The following is a 19,204-nucleotide window of genomic DNA, read 5'->3' on the forward strand; positions in this document are numbered from 1 at the left end:
ACCGGTAAGGGTCCGCACACTAACAACAATAACAAAAAAAGTTGGCGTTACGGTATTTGACGCCCCCCCTCCTGAGACGCATTCAAGTCACGTGTCCTCTGCTCGGAGATATCGGCGACGTCCCCGCCTTCGTCCTGTTGCTAAAGAAGGAGGGGGGAACTTTTTTTGTCTTAGTTTTGGGCGGTGAAATGTTAAGGTAAGTCATATTTCTGTTTTTAGGACTTGTTTTGGGGAAATCGGTTGAAATGTTTACTATTGTTCTTGTTTCGAAATGCGCATAGCATCCAATGGAGAACAGCCTGCATTTGAGTAGAACTGCTTTTTCTTTGGTTTCCTGCAACATTCCTATAACATGCATGTAGATTTATTTGCAAAATTACAAACCTTTTAGGCACTGTGATCACTACAGTGGAAAACTATTCAAAAGTTGGCCCTAAAACCTTTAAAACAAACTATTCTTTATGGTAAATGACTTTTATCAGCATTTATTAACAAAGCACCCCTTTTAAATGATTAATTATTGCATTGTATGTTTATATATTAGATATATTTTCAATTATTGCAGTGTTTATAAAAAGTCATGCCATTGAAATGAATATAAACAGAAAGACTCACTGGTTACACATCGGTCGTGTGATTAATTGGCTTCTAATTTGTGCTTAATACGTACACAAGTGAAATTATTGATCATTGATACAGAGAAAAAGGCAACAGCAAAAGTGGTGAATACCTTATATGATTTTTCCCCACAATTTTAAGAGTTTTGCTCACTGAAAAGTGCTATATGGCATGGGCCAAATAACCCAAAAGTAATCAGATTAAAGAATTATAGCATTCCTCAGCAGTTTGCTTCCAGTGAGCAGGTTGCACAATAACGTCTAAAGCAAAAAACGTACAATAATTAGTTTTGACCTGATGTACCCTTCATGGATGAACTCTTACCATCCTTAGTCTCTAAGTCACCGCCCCGGTCGTCACCATGGAGACGGTGGTGATAATGGCCATCGGGGTGCTGGCCACCATCTTTCTAGCATCCTTAGCCGCCCTGGTGGTGGTGTGCCGCCACCGCTATTGCCACCCACACCATCTGCTGTACCCCTTTGACTCCAAGTGAGCCCCCCCGCCCCGACCGTTTATTAAACATACCTGTGTCCAACAAATGACTGTGTATTTCCTGTTCCATCAGACCCACGGTTGACCTGATTGGCGCCATGGAGACACAAAGCGAGCTGTCCGAGTTGGAGCTGGACGACGTGGTCATCACCAACCCGCACATCGAAGCCATCCTGGAGAATGAAGACTGGATCGAGGATGCCTCGTATGTATTAACCTTTTTTTTATCAAGGCACTTGTTTAACTCATTGGCTGCCATTGACATTAATATTCTGGCCTACATTACTAAAAATAAGGTCCATGTGTGGACACCAGGTCTATTAGTTTTTTTCCAATAACCGGAAATAAACATCTACTGATTTGAGACCTCACAAGCTGGTGGGTGGATACTTAATGTCATATAGACAAACAGTGGAGTGGGTTTGAGTCAATTTAGGGGAGCGTGGATAAATAAATTGCTTGGTCGCCACTAACATTCAACGGCAGGACAAACTAAGAATAAACTGCATTAAGCTTTCTAGGCTAAAATATTTGTCGTCAAATGACATCTTATTTTGTGTCTACAGCGGATTGGTCTCTCACTGCATCGCTATCCTAAAGGTAAATGGCAGAAAACCTTCCCGTTTGGCCCGGAGGGATCCTAACACTGCTCGTCTACGTAGATCTGCCACACATTGACCGAGAAACTGGTCGCCCTGACGATGGGTTCAGGAGCCAAAGTCAAAGCGCCAGCTAGCCTAGGTGACATCATCACTGTGGCGAAGCGCATCAGCCCCAGGTGACGTTTGTTCATCTCTTCGTCACGCCGCTAACACACTTACTGAAAGTTATTTTATTTTATTTACAGGGTGGATGACGTGGTACGATCCATGTACCCGCCTTTAGACCCCATTCTGCTGGATGCTAGGTATACCAGCATTGCAAATTTAACTTTGCAAATGATCCCTGAAAATAAGCGATTTTCTATTCTGTGATTAAATAAATGTATTTCTTTTTCTACTTTTGCCACCAGAGCAACCGCCCTCCTCTTGTCCGTCAGCCATTTAGTCCTGGTCACACGCAACGCCTGCCACATGTCAGGCAGCCTGGACTGGATCGACCAATCGCTACACGCGGCCGAGGATCACATGGTGGTGCTGAGGGAGGCGGCCATGGCCTCAGAGCCGGAACGTGGCGTCCTCGGTGGGGCCGAGGGCCAGAGAGAGCACGCCATCTAGATTCTGACAGAAGGCGACACTGTGAATGCAGTACCGGCAATGTTAAAAAAAAATCAATGAGTACCGACTTAGTATCAATCGTTTTTTTCTACTTTCACAACAATGTCATAATCCCGAATCCATAAAAGTCGCAGAGGTGGTCTTGAATCCATTTTCTCACAGGAATTTAGTCAGATAATCCATCGTCAGAGTTGGGAAGAAAAAACTGCAACTACTGGTTCCCATACTGAGGTTCAGGAGCCCAAATGGATGGGAAAGCCTTTTTAAAATCATGTTCGCTGTACTTTAGTTTTTGTGTTTATGTTCGAAATATATCAGTGTTATGGCAATAGTTTTTGTTACATTTGACCCTCAGGGAGAAGCTAACTGTGGGTCTTGAGCTGCTTTACAAATGTGCTCATTGGTCTCCGTGGTAACAATTTGTATTTTCTTTCCTAGCCCCAAAACAACTGCTTCCTATAAGCCGAACTGTGTTGGCTATTTGTGACAATCGAGGACGCCAAATGTGCCATTCATATCATTTATATTGTTTATTCGATGACCTTTTCTAAGCACCAAAGCACCACATACAGTAGAAGTTTGTCACGTATATATAAATATCCTCTATCTTTTACCTGTGATTTGTACAGATAAAATGATTGTTTTACTGCGTGTCTTTTTGAAAAAGTACATAAATAAAGTTAAGATACACTTGAGTTTTACCATATTTTGTCCATTTGGCAAAAATAGATTTTGTTTCTCTTCCTTAGCAGCTCGAGTCTTCCTGCTTCAGTTCTAAAGTAGTCTGAAAGGCAATCATAATGATTACAATTTGTATATTTCAAACATTAACACGTAGTAAGCAAAGTTTGGACACTTGATTACGTACAATGCTCCTCTTTCTAGTAGAAACAATCTTATATTTTTCCCCACTTTTTAAAACCATAATACCATGCTAAAAGAAAAAATGTTAAGCTATACCGCCATCATCTGGCATGTGTGGGCAATTTAAACTGGTGCACCCATTGATAGCTTATTGATTTTTACTTTTTTCAATACTAATTGCATATGTGAATGTTTACTACAGTAGCTAATGCCTCGTAATTAAAAAAATAATTAAATAAAGTAACATTTTGGGCCAAAGAACTAGCAAGATGAGGAAAAAAAGTAGTGCTGCGCTGATAGTATTTTTTTCGCTTTGATTGCGATGCTGAGGGCGTTTTTTTTTTTTACAAAATAAAATATATACATAATCCTTCTTTTAATACTAAATGAATGCCTACTCACTTGAATGTAAAGTCAGTGCCATTAACGCCCCCTAAAATATTTTGTAACTGCACTGTATGCACTGCTTTAAAGCTTCCTGTGGGCCTACCTTGAAGCTGTGGACTGACAGTTGGCCTTCTGCACCTTGTGAGTCCACTCTCTCAGGTGAGATGTTTTGCTTAGATCCTGGTTTTATCATTGTGAGCTGGGCCAGGGCGTCCTGCACCGAGGTCAGCTTGCCCTGTGGTCACACAACCAAGTCGGAGAAGGTCAAAACTAAGGGTGTAAACGTGGACGTTTTGAACCAATTCGGCTTTGCATGTTCAGTTCACTTGTGCAAGATATCAGTTTTGTTTAATGCATTTTTATGCCCATAAAAAGAAAAGAGCATCTCACTTGACTATAGTTGCGCTCTTGAACACGATTTTGGCTTCATAATGATGTCGATAATTGCTGCATGAATGCGTCAAACCACTTAAAACGGTACAATCGGACAATAAATATTAAATCTAAATTAACTAGATATTGTCACTGCAGCTACACATCTGCACAAAATGTGTAGGTATATATATATATATATATATATATATATATATATATATATATATATATATATATATATATATATATATATGAATTTCTCTAGATACAAAAGCTTATCGTTTTGCTTGTTTTTTCATAATTTTATAATTTTATCGTTCTTACAACTGTTCATTTATTACTGTATGAACTCGGAGTGCAATTTATGTACAGATCACTAAAAAGGGTCACTTTTATTTATCTAAACAAGTTATATTGATTACATTTTTAAAAATAAAAAGATTCTAAGCATTTTTTATTCCTATTTATTCTTTTTTGTACTGCAAATTAACCAAAGGAAAATTATATTTTAGTGTACCGTCCTCGAGAAAACCCACAATATATAGACCATATGAATAACGATTTTAGATAGGTTCAAATATAAATATATTGAACATAAAAATTCTGTGGCGCCATCCAGAGAAAAAAAGCAACAATCTCACGGAGACATTTGGTCTGATCCGTGTGTTACATGTTAATGCCGTCATTTAGGTTGAAGAACATACCGGTGTGCGGGCTGCCTGCGTCCTCTCCCAGCGAGGGAACACATTAGTGAAGGTCAAAGGTTCAGAGCCCTCTGAGAAAAGGTAGGCGTGAGGTGGGCATCTCGGGTTGGCCTCTGTGATAAAAGAAAGAGAACAGACATTTTCAAACACCAGTCTTTGTGTGGCGTCACAATAGTTTACCTTTGCAGTATTGCAGTGTTGTCTCCAAGGCACTCTTCTTCTCACCGTCCCAAATGTCCGCCTGCTCATCTTCTGAGTTGCGATGCCACAAGTACACCTCAAAACGGTTGTCAAGTAGAAAGAGGGCTGCAGAAGGAAGAGTAAGAGTCAATAACCGATAATCTGGATGAATCGACCCTTCCTGATTGTCAGGCGTCTCTGAAAGATGATTGATGTAGAAAACATTCATTTCAAATGTGAGAGCCCTCCCATGTGAGGTTCGGCTGTAAAAGGTTGCATGCCATTGAAATCCACATTTTTACACTCAATATACAAGTAAAAATGAGGCTGATGATAGATTCAGTGTAAAGAACACAGCGATCCAATCACAGCCAAGTGTATTTTTTTAACCATTTTTATGGGAAATATTGTCTGTATATCTTTCTACCAATCAAAATTACTTGGAAAATTCCATCCTGGGTGCCCAAGTGTCTTTCAAACACAATAAAATGACATTAAAGTTTTTATTTTTATTTTAAACTTAAGTGAAACATGGAACTTGTAAAAATCTGTATGTCTTTACTGCGGGCTCTCACCAAGAGGTGGTGCAGCATATAGGGTCTCCTGGACGAAAGGCATGGCAGTCACAACGCCAGGCAACCGTGATGGACTCTGCAGCTCGTTGGCCCAGAATTTCCCGGAGGAGGGGCTCAGGTGAAAAAGGCGTGGTGTGAAATTATATTGATATGGATCTGGTGGACAACAAGTATTGCAAATTCATGAAACCTTGCACCCAGAACGTGCTGATGGAGAAATGGTCTCATAACTCGACCAAAAAAAGCCACAAATTAACAACACTAACACTAATTAATGTAGTGATTCATTCGTTACCTTGCAGCATGCAGTCATAGGCTTCCCTATCCATGTGTCCAAGAGCCTCCCAGAAGTCAGCAGGCTCAGAACCTTCCTCTACAGCCTGGATCTTCACCAGACTGCTTTTACTCAGACCCAGTTCTCCCGGGCACCTGATGTATAAGCGCCCAACTACACATTTTAGGTGTGCACAAACTGAATAGTGTCACATTTGATTGAGAAAACATTAAAATAAATCACCCTTTAGTGAGTTGTTCAACAACTCTGTTGGCCACCTCCCTGCAGCTTGCAAGAGCTTTACAACCAGTCCAGAGGTACAGTGCCGCCTGTTGGCCGTTGATAAGAACCAGCGAGCTCCTGGATCGGAGAGAGGCGCAGCAGCATTCCACCTCCAGCATAGAGCCCAAATCTGGAAGGTCTCCTCGGACAGTAAACAGGCGCCACATGTCCGCTTGCTCTGCAGCCAAAAAATACCATTCAATGATTTCAAAAGAAATTCTAACCGCATATGATCAATTTGCAGCACCTGAATGACAAGACGACACCTCTCTACGGCCTTTATGAATAACCAGACTTCCCTTAAAGAGCTGCAGGAAAGATAGAGGCTCCTTTCCTTCATCAACCTCAACCTTCAACACAAAAAAACAAACAAACACAAGGTCCCATAACACTACAAAAAGAGAACAATAGTTATATACTGCACACTTACATGCAAGTCTTGATTAGTGTTGTTTCCAATGGAGAGAAAAGCAGCAGTGTCCTGCCCACTCGTGTTGGAGTGCATTCCTCGCCACAGGAAAAAAGAGGTGCCGTCTGCACATTGGTCCCCGGCTTTATAAGTCCAGCGGATCACGTATGAGTCCCCCTCATGTAGTTGTCCCACGCTCTCCAAGGGCGCCTGCCGATTGTCAAACTCGTGGACGTGCCACGTGTCCAATCCCACAGTCGTCAGGTGCGACGTGCCCAAGTCGGGCAGCGTGCTGCGGGTCGCGCCGTCTGTTTCCGCCGCACTCGCCACAGAAGCCTTGGCGTCGGGTGGGCTCAGGAGGTCACATGATTGTGTCACTGAGAAAGACTGTGGTGGAAAAATATACATGTATTATTATCCACTGTATTTATTATTATTCATACATACATACATTTCCATTATGTTTATGAGCAACACTAATGTTAAATATTTAGATTTGTTTAATTATATCAATAATCTATGGAACTCTGTGCATTTTTTTGGGATTACCATAATTGTAAATGAACAAAAGTAAAATTCTACCTCATATTTCATATTTTACATGCCCCTATGCAAGACAATTAAACATTTAAAGTACCAAAAAAGTTACATTTACAAAGTTTACACTACACATCACTTGATTTACTAAATATTCTATTTTCTATACATCTCTAATTTACAGTCAATCAAGTATGTTCTATACAGCAATATTGCAAAAATGTAAAATCATGCACATCTGCGGCCTTTGACTGTACTGTCTAACTTATAACTATGCCTTTTCTTGCTACTGTCACAATGAAATTCCCCGAATACGGGATAAATTTAGTTATCCAATCCAATCCAATAGCTTAATGCTAACAATGCAAAATACTTTAGACAGGCTGCTTGATGTATTGCATCTGGCAACCCACTAGGCAACAGATATAGAGTTATTGTTCTTTACATGCTGACTGTACAATACATTGCACAAACCTGGGTCTCCTGAACCTTTGCCTCAAATGCTCTTTCAGGCCAATCCACAAATTTTTCTTCGAAAAGAACAGTCTCGTTGTTTTCCGTGACGACACCGAAGAGAGCCCAGCCGGGACGCCCCTCGCCCATCCTGGAAAAATGACAACAACTCTATAACAGGTAACTTAACCTACTTGTGTAACTGTACACAAAATCGCTTTGTCTCACAACTGCGTGTCGGCGGCTCGCTGCGTAGGATCCATCGGATTGACACGGCAGTTCCTGTAATCGTAGGCCCCGAGCCACACCTGCCGACTCATCTGAAGGGCCATCTTCTGACGTTCGGTTGGCACGTCCTTTCCCAGCCACAGGTAGACCTCGCCGCCAAAATCAAACACTAGCGTCTGGGGAGACATACATGGAAGCGCTCCTATTTTCAACGTGATAAAAGGGAAATAAAGTAAAAGTTATCCAGGTAAAGTTCATTATTGTGTGTTTTATACGGGACAATGCAGAAGAGGAAATTTTCTTGTGTGTTCAATACTAATTTTTGTGTTTTGTTTTTAGGACGGAGACAAATTGATATCTCAAAAGGCACCACTGGGCTGTTGCATTTTTTTTTTGTAATGGGAAAATCGGGACAAAACAAACATGAAGAGGACCTCATCAGAGTGAAGCATGGAGACACTCAGCATGGAGGCCCAGGCTTGTTCATGGGGCACCAGTCTGTTGTCCAGCATCTTGTACACACAGTTGGACTCCACAATGCCACGCTCATACAGCTCATCCTCCTCTGCTGTACCAGCTCCTGTTAGGATGCAGCAGAACAAAACAAAAGTCAGTCTACTTCCTGGTTTAGAGAGAATTCGACAGTACCATTCATAGTCAACATAGTGAACAATTGCTGCCACCCCTCCAGTGATAATAAACTGTACGTCGAGCACTATGAATAGCATAGAAAGGTGAGCCAGTACTCCCAGTTTTGATGAATTGGACATTTATCATTGTCAATAGCAGCTAATGAGTTAAATACTATAAAATTTTAATAACAAAAAAACTGCTATTTGGGGCAATAACCAGTTCATTTTGGCTTTATTCTTTTTAATTGTGTCAATTCCATTTTTATTTATAATTTATTAATATACCATTGTATTTTTTCTACAGATTGTATAAATATAGGTTTTTAATTGAGACCTGGTCGGCAAGTGGATATCACATGTAGGCCACATTTGCATGACATAGTATAACATTACAATTTGGTATATACTATACATACCAAATGTTAATGTTGTGTCACTTGCCCTAAATAGGGATGAGTGACAAAAAATAGGCAAAGCAATTTTTCAAACTTCACCCAAAATATTTACAAAAAAAAATGCTATACCCTGCGTCATTAAAAAACAACAACAACACCAAATGAACTAACCTGCGTAAGGTCCCCTCCCTCCCAGAATGTTCCAGAAGTCTGAGGCCAGACCACTGTCGCAGTTGAGCCCCTCTTCCAAGTGGATGACACGGGTGGCGTTGCAGCCCAGATCCTTGTGGCTTTGAATGAAAGAGGCCAACTCCAAGGTCTAAAGTACAAACATCAAATATTCAAAAATTTATTATTACTCATATTAGTATATGAGAATCTTACTATCTATACTGAACTCCTGTTATTTTAGAAATTTGATCTTAATAGGTAGAGCAATGCAAATGTTCATCTTCACACTTTGACATATATACTTCTTAATTGGATGGACATCAATTACTTTCAATGGCACTGAATTCTTTGATCTGTCTAATAGAAGCATCTCCCCACACTTCAACATAGTTCAAGATGTAACAGCATGCTACCAAAGCGAGACTTTACTTTGGCTTTTTCTCTGTCGTTGGCTGACTTTCCGCTCCACGAAATGCAGTTGTCTGCGGTGACCAGCAGGTAGCAGTCCCCACTGTTCAAGGAGCTGGCCGATGGCCGGACCAGGCGGACCTGCATGCGCTGCTTTCCTGCCAGCGCAGACGGTCGTCAGTTGAAGACGGAAAAGACGGAAATATTTACTGACCTTTGATAAGCAGCAGCATGGGGCTAGTAAAGGGTGGATGAGATTCCCGAGGATTCGGAGAAGAGCTGACTGAATTTGACTTGGACGAATTCTTAGAATCTGAGAAAAGGGCACGACCAAGAGGTAAAAATAAGGCCACAGAGAAAGATTGCAGAAAGCACTCACTCTTCAGGGTTTGGTTCCTCTCCTCGGCAGCGGCGTTGAGCCCCATGAAGTCCTGCATGACGTCGTCGCGGGCCGCCAGAGCCCGGAGTGGGTTTCGAGACCCCTGGGTACGCCGGGACGGACGCACGGAACGCCGGTGTTGTGCCACTGCAGATGTGAGCCTGCCGTCACGCAGAAGTAAAACCGGACAACAGTGAGTGTTTAAAGCAGGACGTCATAAATTGCTTTTCTGTTTAGGGTTCAATATTTTGGGGTGTAGTGTCATTTTTTTTTAATTTATTTGTATTGTGATTGGTCCTGAAATATGATTAACTGTACTAGGTTTTATACTTGCTCACATCGGGCTGCTGGTCTGGCAGAAAATATCCAGGTCTCGAGGCGAATTTGAAGGGGCTCCACAGGGTGGGCAGGTATTCAAACCATTCTCAGTAGTCGTCTCTTGTTGGGAAACTGCTGAGGACAAAGCATTATTAACAAACCTTAAAATGACAGAAAAAATGTTGAAATATCTCATGCTCTCACCTTCAAATGAGCATGATGGAGCCTCAGTCGATTGACTGTTGTTATGACATTTGGTGTTGCTGTCTAATTGTGAACATACAACACCTGAAAATGTAAAAAAACGGTGATCAGAATCGACAATAAAGATGTGATAGAGAATAATTGTTTGTTTACTCACTTGCTGTTTCTTCCACTTTTATTGACTGAGACCACACATGTTTGTCTTCCTCATCTTCCACAGACTAAATAAATGTTTGTTAGAATGGAAATGAGACACACCATTAAAAATATTACATTTCAGATTTTTTTAACCTTCTCTTTCCACTGCGGCGTTCTCTGGTTTTCCGTCGGGGAAGCCACCTCTTGCGCCTCGAAGGACTGTTTATTCTGGAATGTTAAAGGCTCGACTTAAAAAAGAAAATTGCATTTAAAAACTCACATTTTAGACATACCGCACAATGGATATTTGCAATTGAGGCCATAATAATGGTGTTCTGTTTTAAACAATATCATTCAAAATTCCTGAAAAAGCAAATAAAGCTGCAAAAATTACCTTATTGAAGCACATGACATACTGAGGTGTACTGCTGGAAAAGACCGATGCATAGACAGGCTCCTGCATGAATAGAAAACATTACATTGCATAAAGATTTATTTATTTTAGATTTTACACTCACCCAACACTGAGGCTTCGCTCCATCTGCATGAGAGTTTTCATCCTAAAACAAAAGGTGTACAGATCTAGTCTATGTACACGTAATGAAATGATACACTTGGGTGATTCATACCTTACTAGTGCTACCATTGGTCATGTGGTGCACTTCAGTGTCGCTATTCAACGGGGGGACCTGAAGACCTCCTGCTGTTGAAGCGTCTTCATTGTGGTGCCTTTTAGAATATAGTACACAGACAATGTTTGAGGTGAAGTTATGTGGGAATTTTAGGTAGGAAGTGCATTTACTTGTAATAATTGATGTCAAATGACGGGTTTTACCCAAACTGATTCGATAATTGTTCAATTCAAAAAGTAAAGCTGCATTTGCTAAAGGTCCTGTAGCCTTTTCTGTATTAAAATGTAAATACATTTAGAGTATTGTCATTATATATATATATATATATATATATATATATATATATATATATATATATATATATATATATAACCATGATGACGGTCAGTAGAGAAGGGATACGTCATATTTCATATGACAAAATAAATGATTAAATATTTTGTCCGCCAACCTGCTTGTGTTTATCACACATCATGTTATGTCTTCTTGCCACCCACCTAAAAGCGCATGCGTCTCAACTATGCAAACTAAAATCTTCCTATAAAGTAAATGAACTTCTCCATGACAGTCGTATTCTAAATGGCAGTCGCTCCCACCTGCTTGCGTTTGCCTTCGGCATTACGTGTGTCGTAGTCGTCCAGGCGATGGTTTCCCGCCTGCTGCGCGCTCTCTGTCTCCACGGGGCGGCCGTCCAGACGCCGGCGTCCTGTCCCGCGGCTTCCGGCCTAGCTGTTCGCGCATTTCCCGTGTCTCTCTGAGAAACAGAACCATTGCGCTCCTCCTTGGAAATCTTGCCGCGCTCCGAACGGCTCCTCTTTAGGATTCCCGCGATGCCGGGTTCCGAGTCGCTGCGCTGCATGGTCTGATTGGCGGACGTGGGGCTGATGTCGGGTTTGGAGCAGGAGAGGCGGAGCTCGCTGGGCTTCAGGTTGTTGGATGAGGCCTGCTGTCTGTCGCACAGGTGAGAGGACAAAGACATGGCGGGGAGCTGCACGGGGCCTTTCTGCAACTGAACACAAGATTCCAACCCGTAAGTCAAGGTGGGACTCTATCGACCGCAGTGGTTGAGCCTACTCACCAAGCTGACTTCATCCACCGTGATGGGCTGCGTGCGGTATCGAGCGCTCTTCTGCCGCCGCTTCTCGGGCAAGGAGAGTTTGTTGAAAAGAGCCAGCTTCTCACTCACGCTGAGCTTGCATCCCTCGTCGGTCGCTTCCGCCGGCTCCTCCTTTGGAGGGCACACCTCCTCGGGTGCGTCCGGCGGGGTGCTGCAGACCAGCAATTTAAAAGGAGATGCACTTTAATCAACGGCTGCCATTGATGGTGCAAGACGTCCAATTCATTTTGACTGGATAGCAGCGAATAAAACATGAGCATTCACGGCCAGTCCTCCCAGTTTAAATGAAATGAGACTTAATCTTTAAAAAATCATTAGCGTTATTGGGAGCTACATCCATCATGTGTTTCTGCTTTCATGCATTATCATGTTTTATCATTTTTTTTATTAATTATAATTATTATATTTAACCCTATTTAGGGTTAAATGTGACTGCTGTCAAATTTCAATGATATCCTGAGATTTAACAATCAATAAAGACTTCAATCAAATTCCTTTTGCAATTGAAAAATACTTCAAGTATTCATTATTAGATTGTTAGGTGCAGTTAGTTTGGTTAAAAAAAGTGATAATTTTAAACATGAACAATTTTATTCTCATAAGGTTAACGTTTTTTTCCCCCATTCATAGCATGTGCATGTATTTGTTCCTTTTCAGTGCAGCCCTGTGCTAGTGAACAAGCTCACCTGACTGCTACCATTTCCTCACTGGTGATTGGCTGGGTGAGGAAACGATGGTCGTTTCCCCGCCGTTGCCTGCGCTCGTGGCAGAAGCTTCCCGAACGAGGCTTTAGGAACGCCGATGCTTCGGGGGCGGACGTCTTTTCCATCTCCTGCACGTACACAGAGAAATTGCATGATCACGATTGGCAGGTTTGAAAATCGCAGAAAGGCGATCACCAAAATAGTCTATTTGTGTGGGGGTGGTTGGCAAAAAAACAAAAGAAGCAGCTGGTGGTGAGGCAGCCAGCGTCACGGAGTAGTAATCCAAGTCGGCCCGTGTTTGGTTACTTCCCTGGTCTGCTTGAACTAATAATAACTTAGCCGCCGTGGTCGCCCGTGGTGACACGGCGTGTACCGCATTTTCACCTCAGTGGCTTGCGCTGAGCTCGAAATGATGTGCCGGACGCCAATCTAGCATCGGTCCAAGCGGTGGACGTGTGCCCAACACCTGTTGGACTGCATCACATCCTTGAACAACAGCGCCTTCTGCAGCTGGCATGACAACTGCGAGCAAATTTCTGCTGCCATACATGAGCAAATATTTAAGACGTAAACGCTGAATGGTGGCAGTGAACTCGACCTAATGCTCCAAAAAGTTGGGATTAGTGGATAGCTGCTGTTCTGATGAATTTGATTGAGGATTTGGGAGTGAAATGCCACAGGGAGAGGCCTCTGTGAATAAAGCGGTGACAGCAGACCAATAAATGCGCTGTCCACGGAGCAGAGGGAGGTTTATGTATAGCAATGAGTGTCCGCTTTCAGAGACAAAAGTGACTTACTTTAAATAAAGACATTTTGGCCGCCACGCTCAACTGGGATCTTTCATCTGTTTTCACGTCAGCTGCACGACAAGAAAAACAGTAGTTAAGGTTGACATTCACGCTGTGTGCGTCTAGCCAATGAATTTCGTGCATGCTCATGGTTGCCTCATATTGAATAACCTAAAGCCCCAGTTGTGGTTTGTTGAGCTGCTATTATTAATGTATTTTTATGGACTAATAAGATTAATCAACACAATCTGATATACCTATATGTTTTTATCAATGTTTGTATTCATTTTATTAATTGATTATAATAATGATGCACCTATGTATTTATTTTTCATTCATCTTATTGGTTACGAGGAAATCAACATCTCATTGCAATAAAATTACCAGTGATTCTCAAACTCACACATCTATTAACAATGCCTTAATTAAAAAATATATATTTTAAATCTGAATCAGAATGAGTTATATTTAGAAAATTAAAACCAAATTCAGGAATAATTAAATTTTGCAACTACTGACCCATATTTCCATTTTTACAATTAGCACAACATATTTTTTGTGGTGACCGTAAATAACATTTCTACTTACCATGAGTCGGTTCCTCTCCCTCAGCTTCTATCAGCCTAGAAGGGACCACAATGTCAAGCAACACGACAACGGATCAATAACTTGGTGATGTTTCTTTTAATGCACCTACCCGCCTCGCTCTTCCATCTCATTGGCTGTGATCGGCTGCGTCCGGAAACGCTCGCTGTTTTTGCGGGTGCCTCCTTGTCCACCGGGTAAGTAACGACAAGAGCGGCGACGGGCGCCGTCTGACGCAGGCTTGGTTGTCGGGTCCAGAGAAGACCCAGGTTGTGAGCCGTCCTCTGCACTCCTAAGACATTAAATAAATTCATTTTTACCTTTACCTATTACATAAACAGAATGGTTCTAGCCAAAACATGAGCACACAATGCTAATGCATTTATCTAATGCTAAATGGCTAACGTCACGCACTAAAATAACCACCGAATATTCATTCATTCATTCATTTTCCATACCGCTTATAGTCACAAGGGTTGCACAGGGTGCTGGAGCCCATCCCAGCTAACTCCGGGTACCAGGCTCAGGACACCCTGAATTGGTGCCCAGCCAATAGTAGGGAACAAGGGGAAAAACAACTATTCCCACTCACAGTCATACCTTGGGACAATTTGCCTAGTATGCATGCTTTTGGTATTTGAGAGGAAACCGGAGTACCCGGAGAAAACCCACGCAAACTCCAGAGAGGTGAACTGTGGGGCCGACCACAGAATGTCATATTTAAAGGCTAACTAGTTTTACTGTATTTGTTTCACGTTTCATAGTGGTTATTTTTTATCATTTAGAAGCAAAGGATGTAAAACTAGTGTTACAGTACTTACACGTTGCCGGAATCGGCTCCATTTGCCGCCTGTTGCATAAGTGCGCTCCTTAGCTGGCCCACAGACACCCGAGTGCGAAGCTGCTGCGGCACTGGTTGATCCCCGCCACTGGTTGCGTCCTGGGAATCCTCCCTGCAGCGTCAAAAACTGATGTTACTCTGGATTACATGCATACTCATCCCCAAACTTATAACTCCCGGTATAGTTTAGTATTTTGAAAAGGGGTGGAAAAAAAGACTCAAACGTTCACAAATTGAGGCCCAAACCAAAATGGTGGACTTCTAGATATCATCACAGACATGGCTTTTTGATACTTTACTTTTAACAGACATGTCTACTAAATTTCACGCTGCTATATAAAATTGACTTTTGGGGCTGGGTTTCCAAATTTTTAACAATGATTTTTTTTGTCTTATGGAAAGCTAGTGTTCCACCCACCAAAAATAGCATTTACTAGTCACTCATCTGTCAACTACTGAAATCAAGAGTCCATATTCTGCTGGACATGCCAACCCAATTTCACATCAACAACTTCAACAAAACCAACAGTCAAAACTCACCTTATTAGGCAAGTGGAACCCACAGAAATGTCAGATCCATTGGGAACGCTGTATGCCTTGCCGTTGACATTTTGGGAAGCGGGTTCTTGCACGTCCCTGCCGTTGCCGTCCAAAAACTCATCCGTGTATCCAAAACGCTCGGCCAGCTCACGCCTCCTTGCTGCCTTGTAGCGGGCGATGCGTTCCGCCCGGGTCTCCAGAACCAGGTCTTCCATGGAATCCCAGTGTGAATCACTTCAGCTCTAAAACACCTCCATGCATATGTTTCAGGTTCCTAGGGGAGGACAAAAGCTGAAGTTGGCGGAATACCACATGCAACCCTCCTCTCTCTCTCTCTCTCTTTGGTAAGCGGAGACTCTACACAGCGTCAGGCTGGAATCTCCCATTGCACTGAAAGGCAACACCCAACGCTCCTCTCTGGGTTCATGACTCGGCAGATCTTTTCTGCCAAGCCTTTGGTAACTCAATCTAGTGGCACCTAAACACACCCACCACCATCAACACCTTCTCTGTAGGTTCTGATCTTCCCGTGTGGAGTTTGCATCTTCTCACAATGCCTGTGTGGGTTTTCTCCGGGTACTCTGGTTTCCTCCCACATACCAAAAGCAAGCATGGTAGGCTGGTTGAACTCTTGAAATTGTTCATAGGTATGAAAAAAAACATTGGCAGCCAATTTAGTAGTTTGTATCTAGCCATTTTTAAAAAGGTTTGAACAGTCAGTTGATTGCTGTCTCATCTCATCTCATTTTCTGAACCGCTTTATCCTCATTAGGGTCGCGGGGGGTGCTGGAGCCTATCCCAGCTGACTTTCAGGCACGAAGTAGGGACACCCTGAGTCGCAGGGCACAAGGAGACGGACAACCATGCACACTCACACCCATACCTAGGGGCAATTTAGAGTCGCCAATCCGCCTACCATGCATGTTTTTGGAATGTGGGAGGAAACCAGAGTACCCGGAGGAAACCCACGCAGGCCCGGGGAGAACCTCCAAAATTGGATTTTCTTTCTTTTTGTGTTGTTTTTTGTTCAAAAATCCTTTTGTAAAATCTAAAAAAATATATAAATATTTTCTGTTTTCCACTGTATTATTGAACATAATTTTAAAAAATGGTTTCCTACTAAAATGAAAAACAAATAATTAAAAGACGTTTTCCCTTACTAAGAAAAGATCTATAGAAAAAATGAATATTCTGGGCTTTTCATCCAGTTCTTTTAATCCGATCTTTTTAAAAACTATCTAAATATTATATCTAAAATGGTACAGCCCACATTTAATCGAATTGGCGTTAATGCGGCTCGTGAACCAACCCAAGTTTGACACCCTTACATTAAAGGATGTAACCACTCTGCCGCAAATTCAGATTTCCTTGCTATTTCCCGCAAATAACTTGTTTGATCTGTGCTGTTTCACAGCAACGCACTCATAACACGGCAAAGGACCGAGATGTTAATCCACATTATAAATAACGGCAATCCAACAGTTCCGTGCGCGTGAACCTGCGTTTGTGAAATCGTGTGTGTGTGTGCGCGTGCGTGTGTGATTTCCCAAACTGTGCCCGTCAGCATTCCTGATATTTTAGTGCCCTGCAGGAAGCACAATGGAACAAAAGAGGCATGAGCTGCAGACTTAGCACCCTGACTATCTAAAGCTTCTGTTTACAGCACAGCTCACAACATACAGAGTTAATTCCAACAATAGTTCATAATGAAACACTTTTAAAGTATGAGTGAGGAGTGAAAGAGATGACAGCAAAGGAAGATATTCACAGGGTTGAAGGGAGATAGTGGACTCACCTGCTTGCATGGATGTAGTACAGACAGATCTCAAGCATCCATTGTTGTCGTGATTGCAGCTATAGGGAAGAGTGATCAAAAAGTCATGACAAGCTGAGAGAATGTTGACAGGAGAAGAGAAATAAGAGGGGACGTAAACGAGGATCAAAAGGTGATAATGTGCTGATTTAGGGATAAGCAACTATCACTAGCTTTCACTGATAAAAGGCTCAAAATAACATGATTGACTACATTCCCATATCAGTTAAGAAAAATAGGCTTCTGAGCAAATAACCAAATAATGCCAACAAGCATTTGAGGGTTTTTCAGAAGCACTTAGGATCAACAACATCATGCAATCATGAACGTGAACACTACATTAAACCTTGTAGTGTTTTTCAATTATTCAAAGCAAGCAAACCACCTTTACATGAGGCGCATTAACAAGAATTACTAGCACTCAAGCAGAAATGAAGAAAACAAACATGCCCCAAATATACCCTATCAGCAAAAAGTCATTCATCTCACCTTTTAAATGAAAATGAACACGTAACAAGAAAAGTTGAGGAATGAAGCCAAATTGAAATAGCAATGTGACAAGAGCTTTTCTTATTTTTTTTCTAAAGTTGTCATTTTTGTGATATTATTCTGGCATTATTCTTCACCTTTTCCTCATTTGAATATGGAAATCAGCTTTGCTATGGTTGAAAGCATGATACATTAAATCTCATGGCCTATTATGAAAAAGGATATGAAATCTGGAAACCTTTTTTTATTATTATTAAATATAAAACCATTGTTACTTACGCGTCTGGTGTGATCGGGCCCCCGCTCCTGATTTGAACAAGCTAGTACTTGTCATTGGCAGTTTGCACCAAAAGTGGTCGGTCCCTCTCTAGTGGAGGTGGCTGGGGGGAGTCACAACATGTGCATAAAGAGAGAAAATAGAAAAACAACCAGTAGCATGGCTGTATCCATATTCAAAACCATTTCAACTCAGTGACAGTGATTGACATCCAATCCATTTTGAACTGGAAGGCCCGACAGTGAACGTGGTTCAGTGCCATTGACGGAAATAAATGTCCAATTCATTTTGACTGGAAGGTCTAACAATGAATAATCACCCAGTGACCTAAATGCAAAAAAATGAACTGGCTTAATGGCCAACAGGAGGCATTTTTTACCTGAGATCAATGGGAGAATCCCTCTTTAAAAATGAATCCTGTAAGTTTTTTTTTAATCTGCAGTACCAGAGATTGCCACTGGAGGCTAACTTCAAAACAGCGCAATTACCCATTCACTTCTTTAATAAAGTATGTTCAAATTTGGACTGCATCATTGGATGACAATTTTAGAGGTGAAATAAAGGATGAGGCCACAACCTTAACATATGCCACACGTGGTAAGTGGACAACTACATCTAGAAAGCATTATAAAACTTTAAGCAATATAAAACTTGTGGAAAATGCAGTGTATACAGATGATAGCTTCTTGCATCGCCATCGCGCATGCGCCAAAAATGTCAACGAATATCCTCCGATAACAATTTCCGACCATAAGATTTTTTTAACGATGAAAATAAATTGAAGATGGACTACACAAATAACGATAGCAAACTAAGATGTCATTTTTTAAAAAAGGAACAAGTAAAACACACCCTTGTCTTAGCAGGTGGAGAGTTAAACAATTAACAGTTAGCTTGCAGTCTCCCCAACTCATTCATAACGTATCATTTAATTTTTGGTAAATTTACCTGAGAGATGGTTAATAATCTCATGCTTGGAGGCCGCCGATGCACCAAAAATGCGTGACAGTCCCCTGAAAAATCATTCTTCTTCAACGGAGAAATTCACAATCACAAAAGCTGTAAATTAACGTTGGTCGTTCACGTGTTCAATACGAAAGAATGCTGCGTTTACGTGCACTGCGAATTTGTAATACTTGCTATGAAAAGCTTTTTTTTAATGTATTCATCTTCCA

General features: G+C 41.6%; 2 protein-coding genes across 2 annotated transcripts; one reads left to right on the top strand and one right to left on the bottom strand.

The window, feature by feature from the left end:
- Window positions 1-56: 56 nt before the first annotated feature.
- On the top strand, window positions 57-3,025 carry tmem98 (transmembrane protein 98). Its single transcript, XM_077619182.1, has 7 exons — window positions 57-196; window positions 952-1,110; window positions 1,187-1,318; window positions 1,680-1,713; window positions 1,776-1,891; window positions 1,961-2,020; window positions 2,126-3,025. Exons 2-7 carry the CDS (start codon window positions 980-982, stop codon window positions 2,328-2,330), a joined length of 678 nt encoding a protein of 225 aa, XP_077475308.1. The 5' UTR covers window positions 57-196; window positions 952-979; the 3' UTR covers window positions 2,331-3,025.
- Window positions 2,846-19,114, bottom strand: svilc (supervillin c). The gene is made up of 34 exons (XM_077618583.1): window positions 18,978-19,114; window positions 18,032-18,132; window positions 17,246-17,304; window positions 15,451-15,724; window positions 14,891-15,022; window positions 14,182-14,361; window positions 14,073-14,107; window positions 13,494-13,555; window positions 12,679-12,824; window positions 11,954-12,143; window positions 11,472-11,884; window positions 10,873-10,972; window positions 10,762-10,803; window positions 10,638-10,700; window positions 10,397-10,471; window positions 10,263-10,326; window positions 10,106-10,189; window positions 9,922-10,036; window positions 9,584-9,744; window positions 9,419-9,517; window positions 9,226-9,362; window positions 8,797-8,944; window positions 8,033-8,178; window positions 7,599-7,774; window positions 7,392-7,521; window positions 6,402-6,767; window positions 6,219-6,321; window positions 5,933-6,149; window positions 5,711-5,844; window positions 5,416-5,571; window positions 4,841-4,966; window positions 4,661-4,773; window positions 3,685-3,816; window positions 2,846-3,114 (listed from the first exon to the last, which is right to left on the bottom strand). Exons 4-34 carry the CDS (start codon window positions 15,663-15,665, stop codon window positions 3,076-3,078), a joined length of 4,299 nt encoding a protein of 1,432 aa, XP_077474709.1. The 5' UTR covers window positions 15,666-15,724; window positions 17,246-17,304; window positions 18,032-18,132; window positions 18,978-19,114; the 3' UTR covers window positions 2,846-3,075.
- Window positions 19,115-19,204: the final 90 nt, after the last annotated feature.

Source organism: Stigmatopora argus, chromosome 14, assembly GCF_051989625.1.
Source record: "Stigmatopora argus isolate UIUO_Sarg chromosome 14, RoL_Sarg_1.0, whole genome shotgun sequence".
NCBI lineage: Eukaryota > Metazoa > Chordata > Actinopteri > Syngnathiformes > Syngnathidae > Stigmatopora > Stigmatopora argus.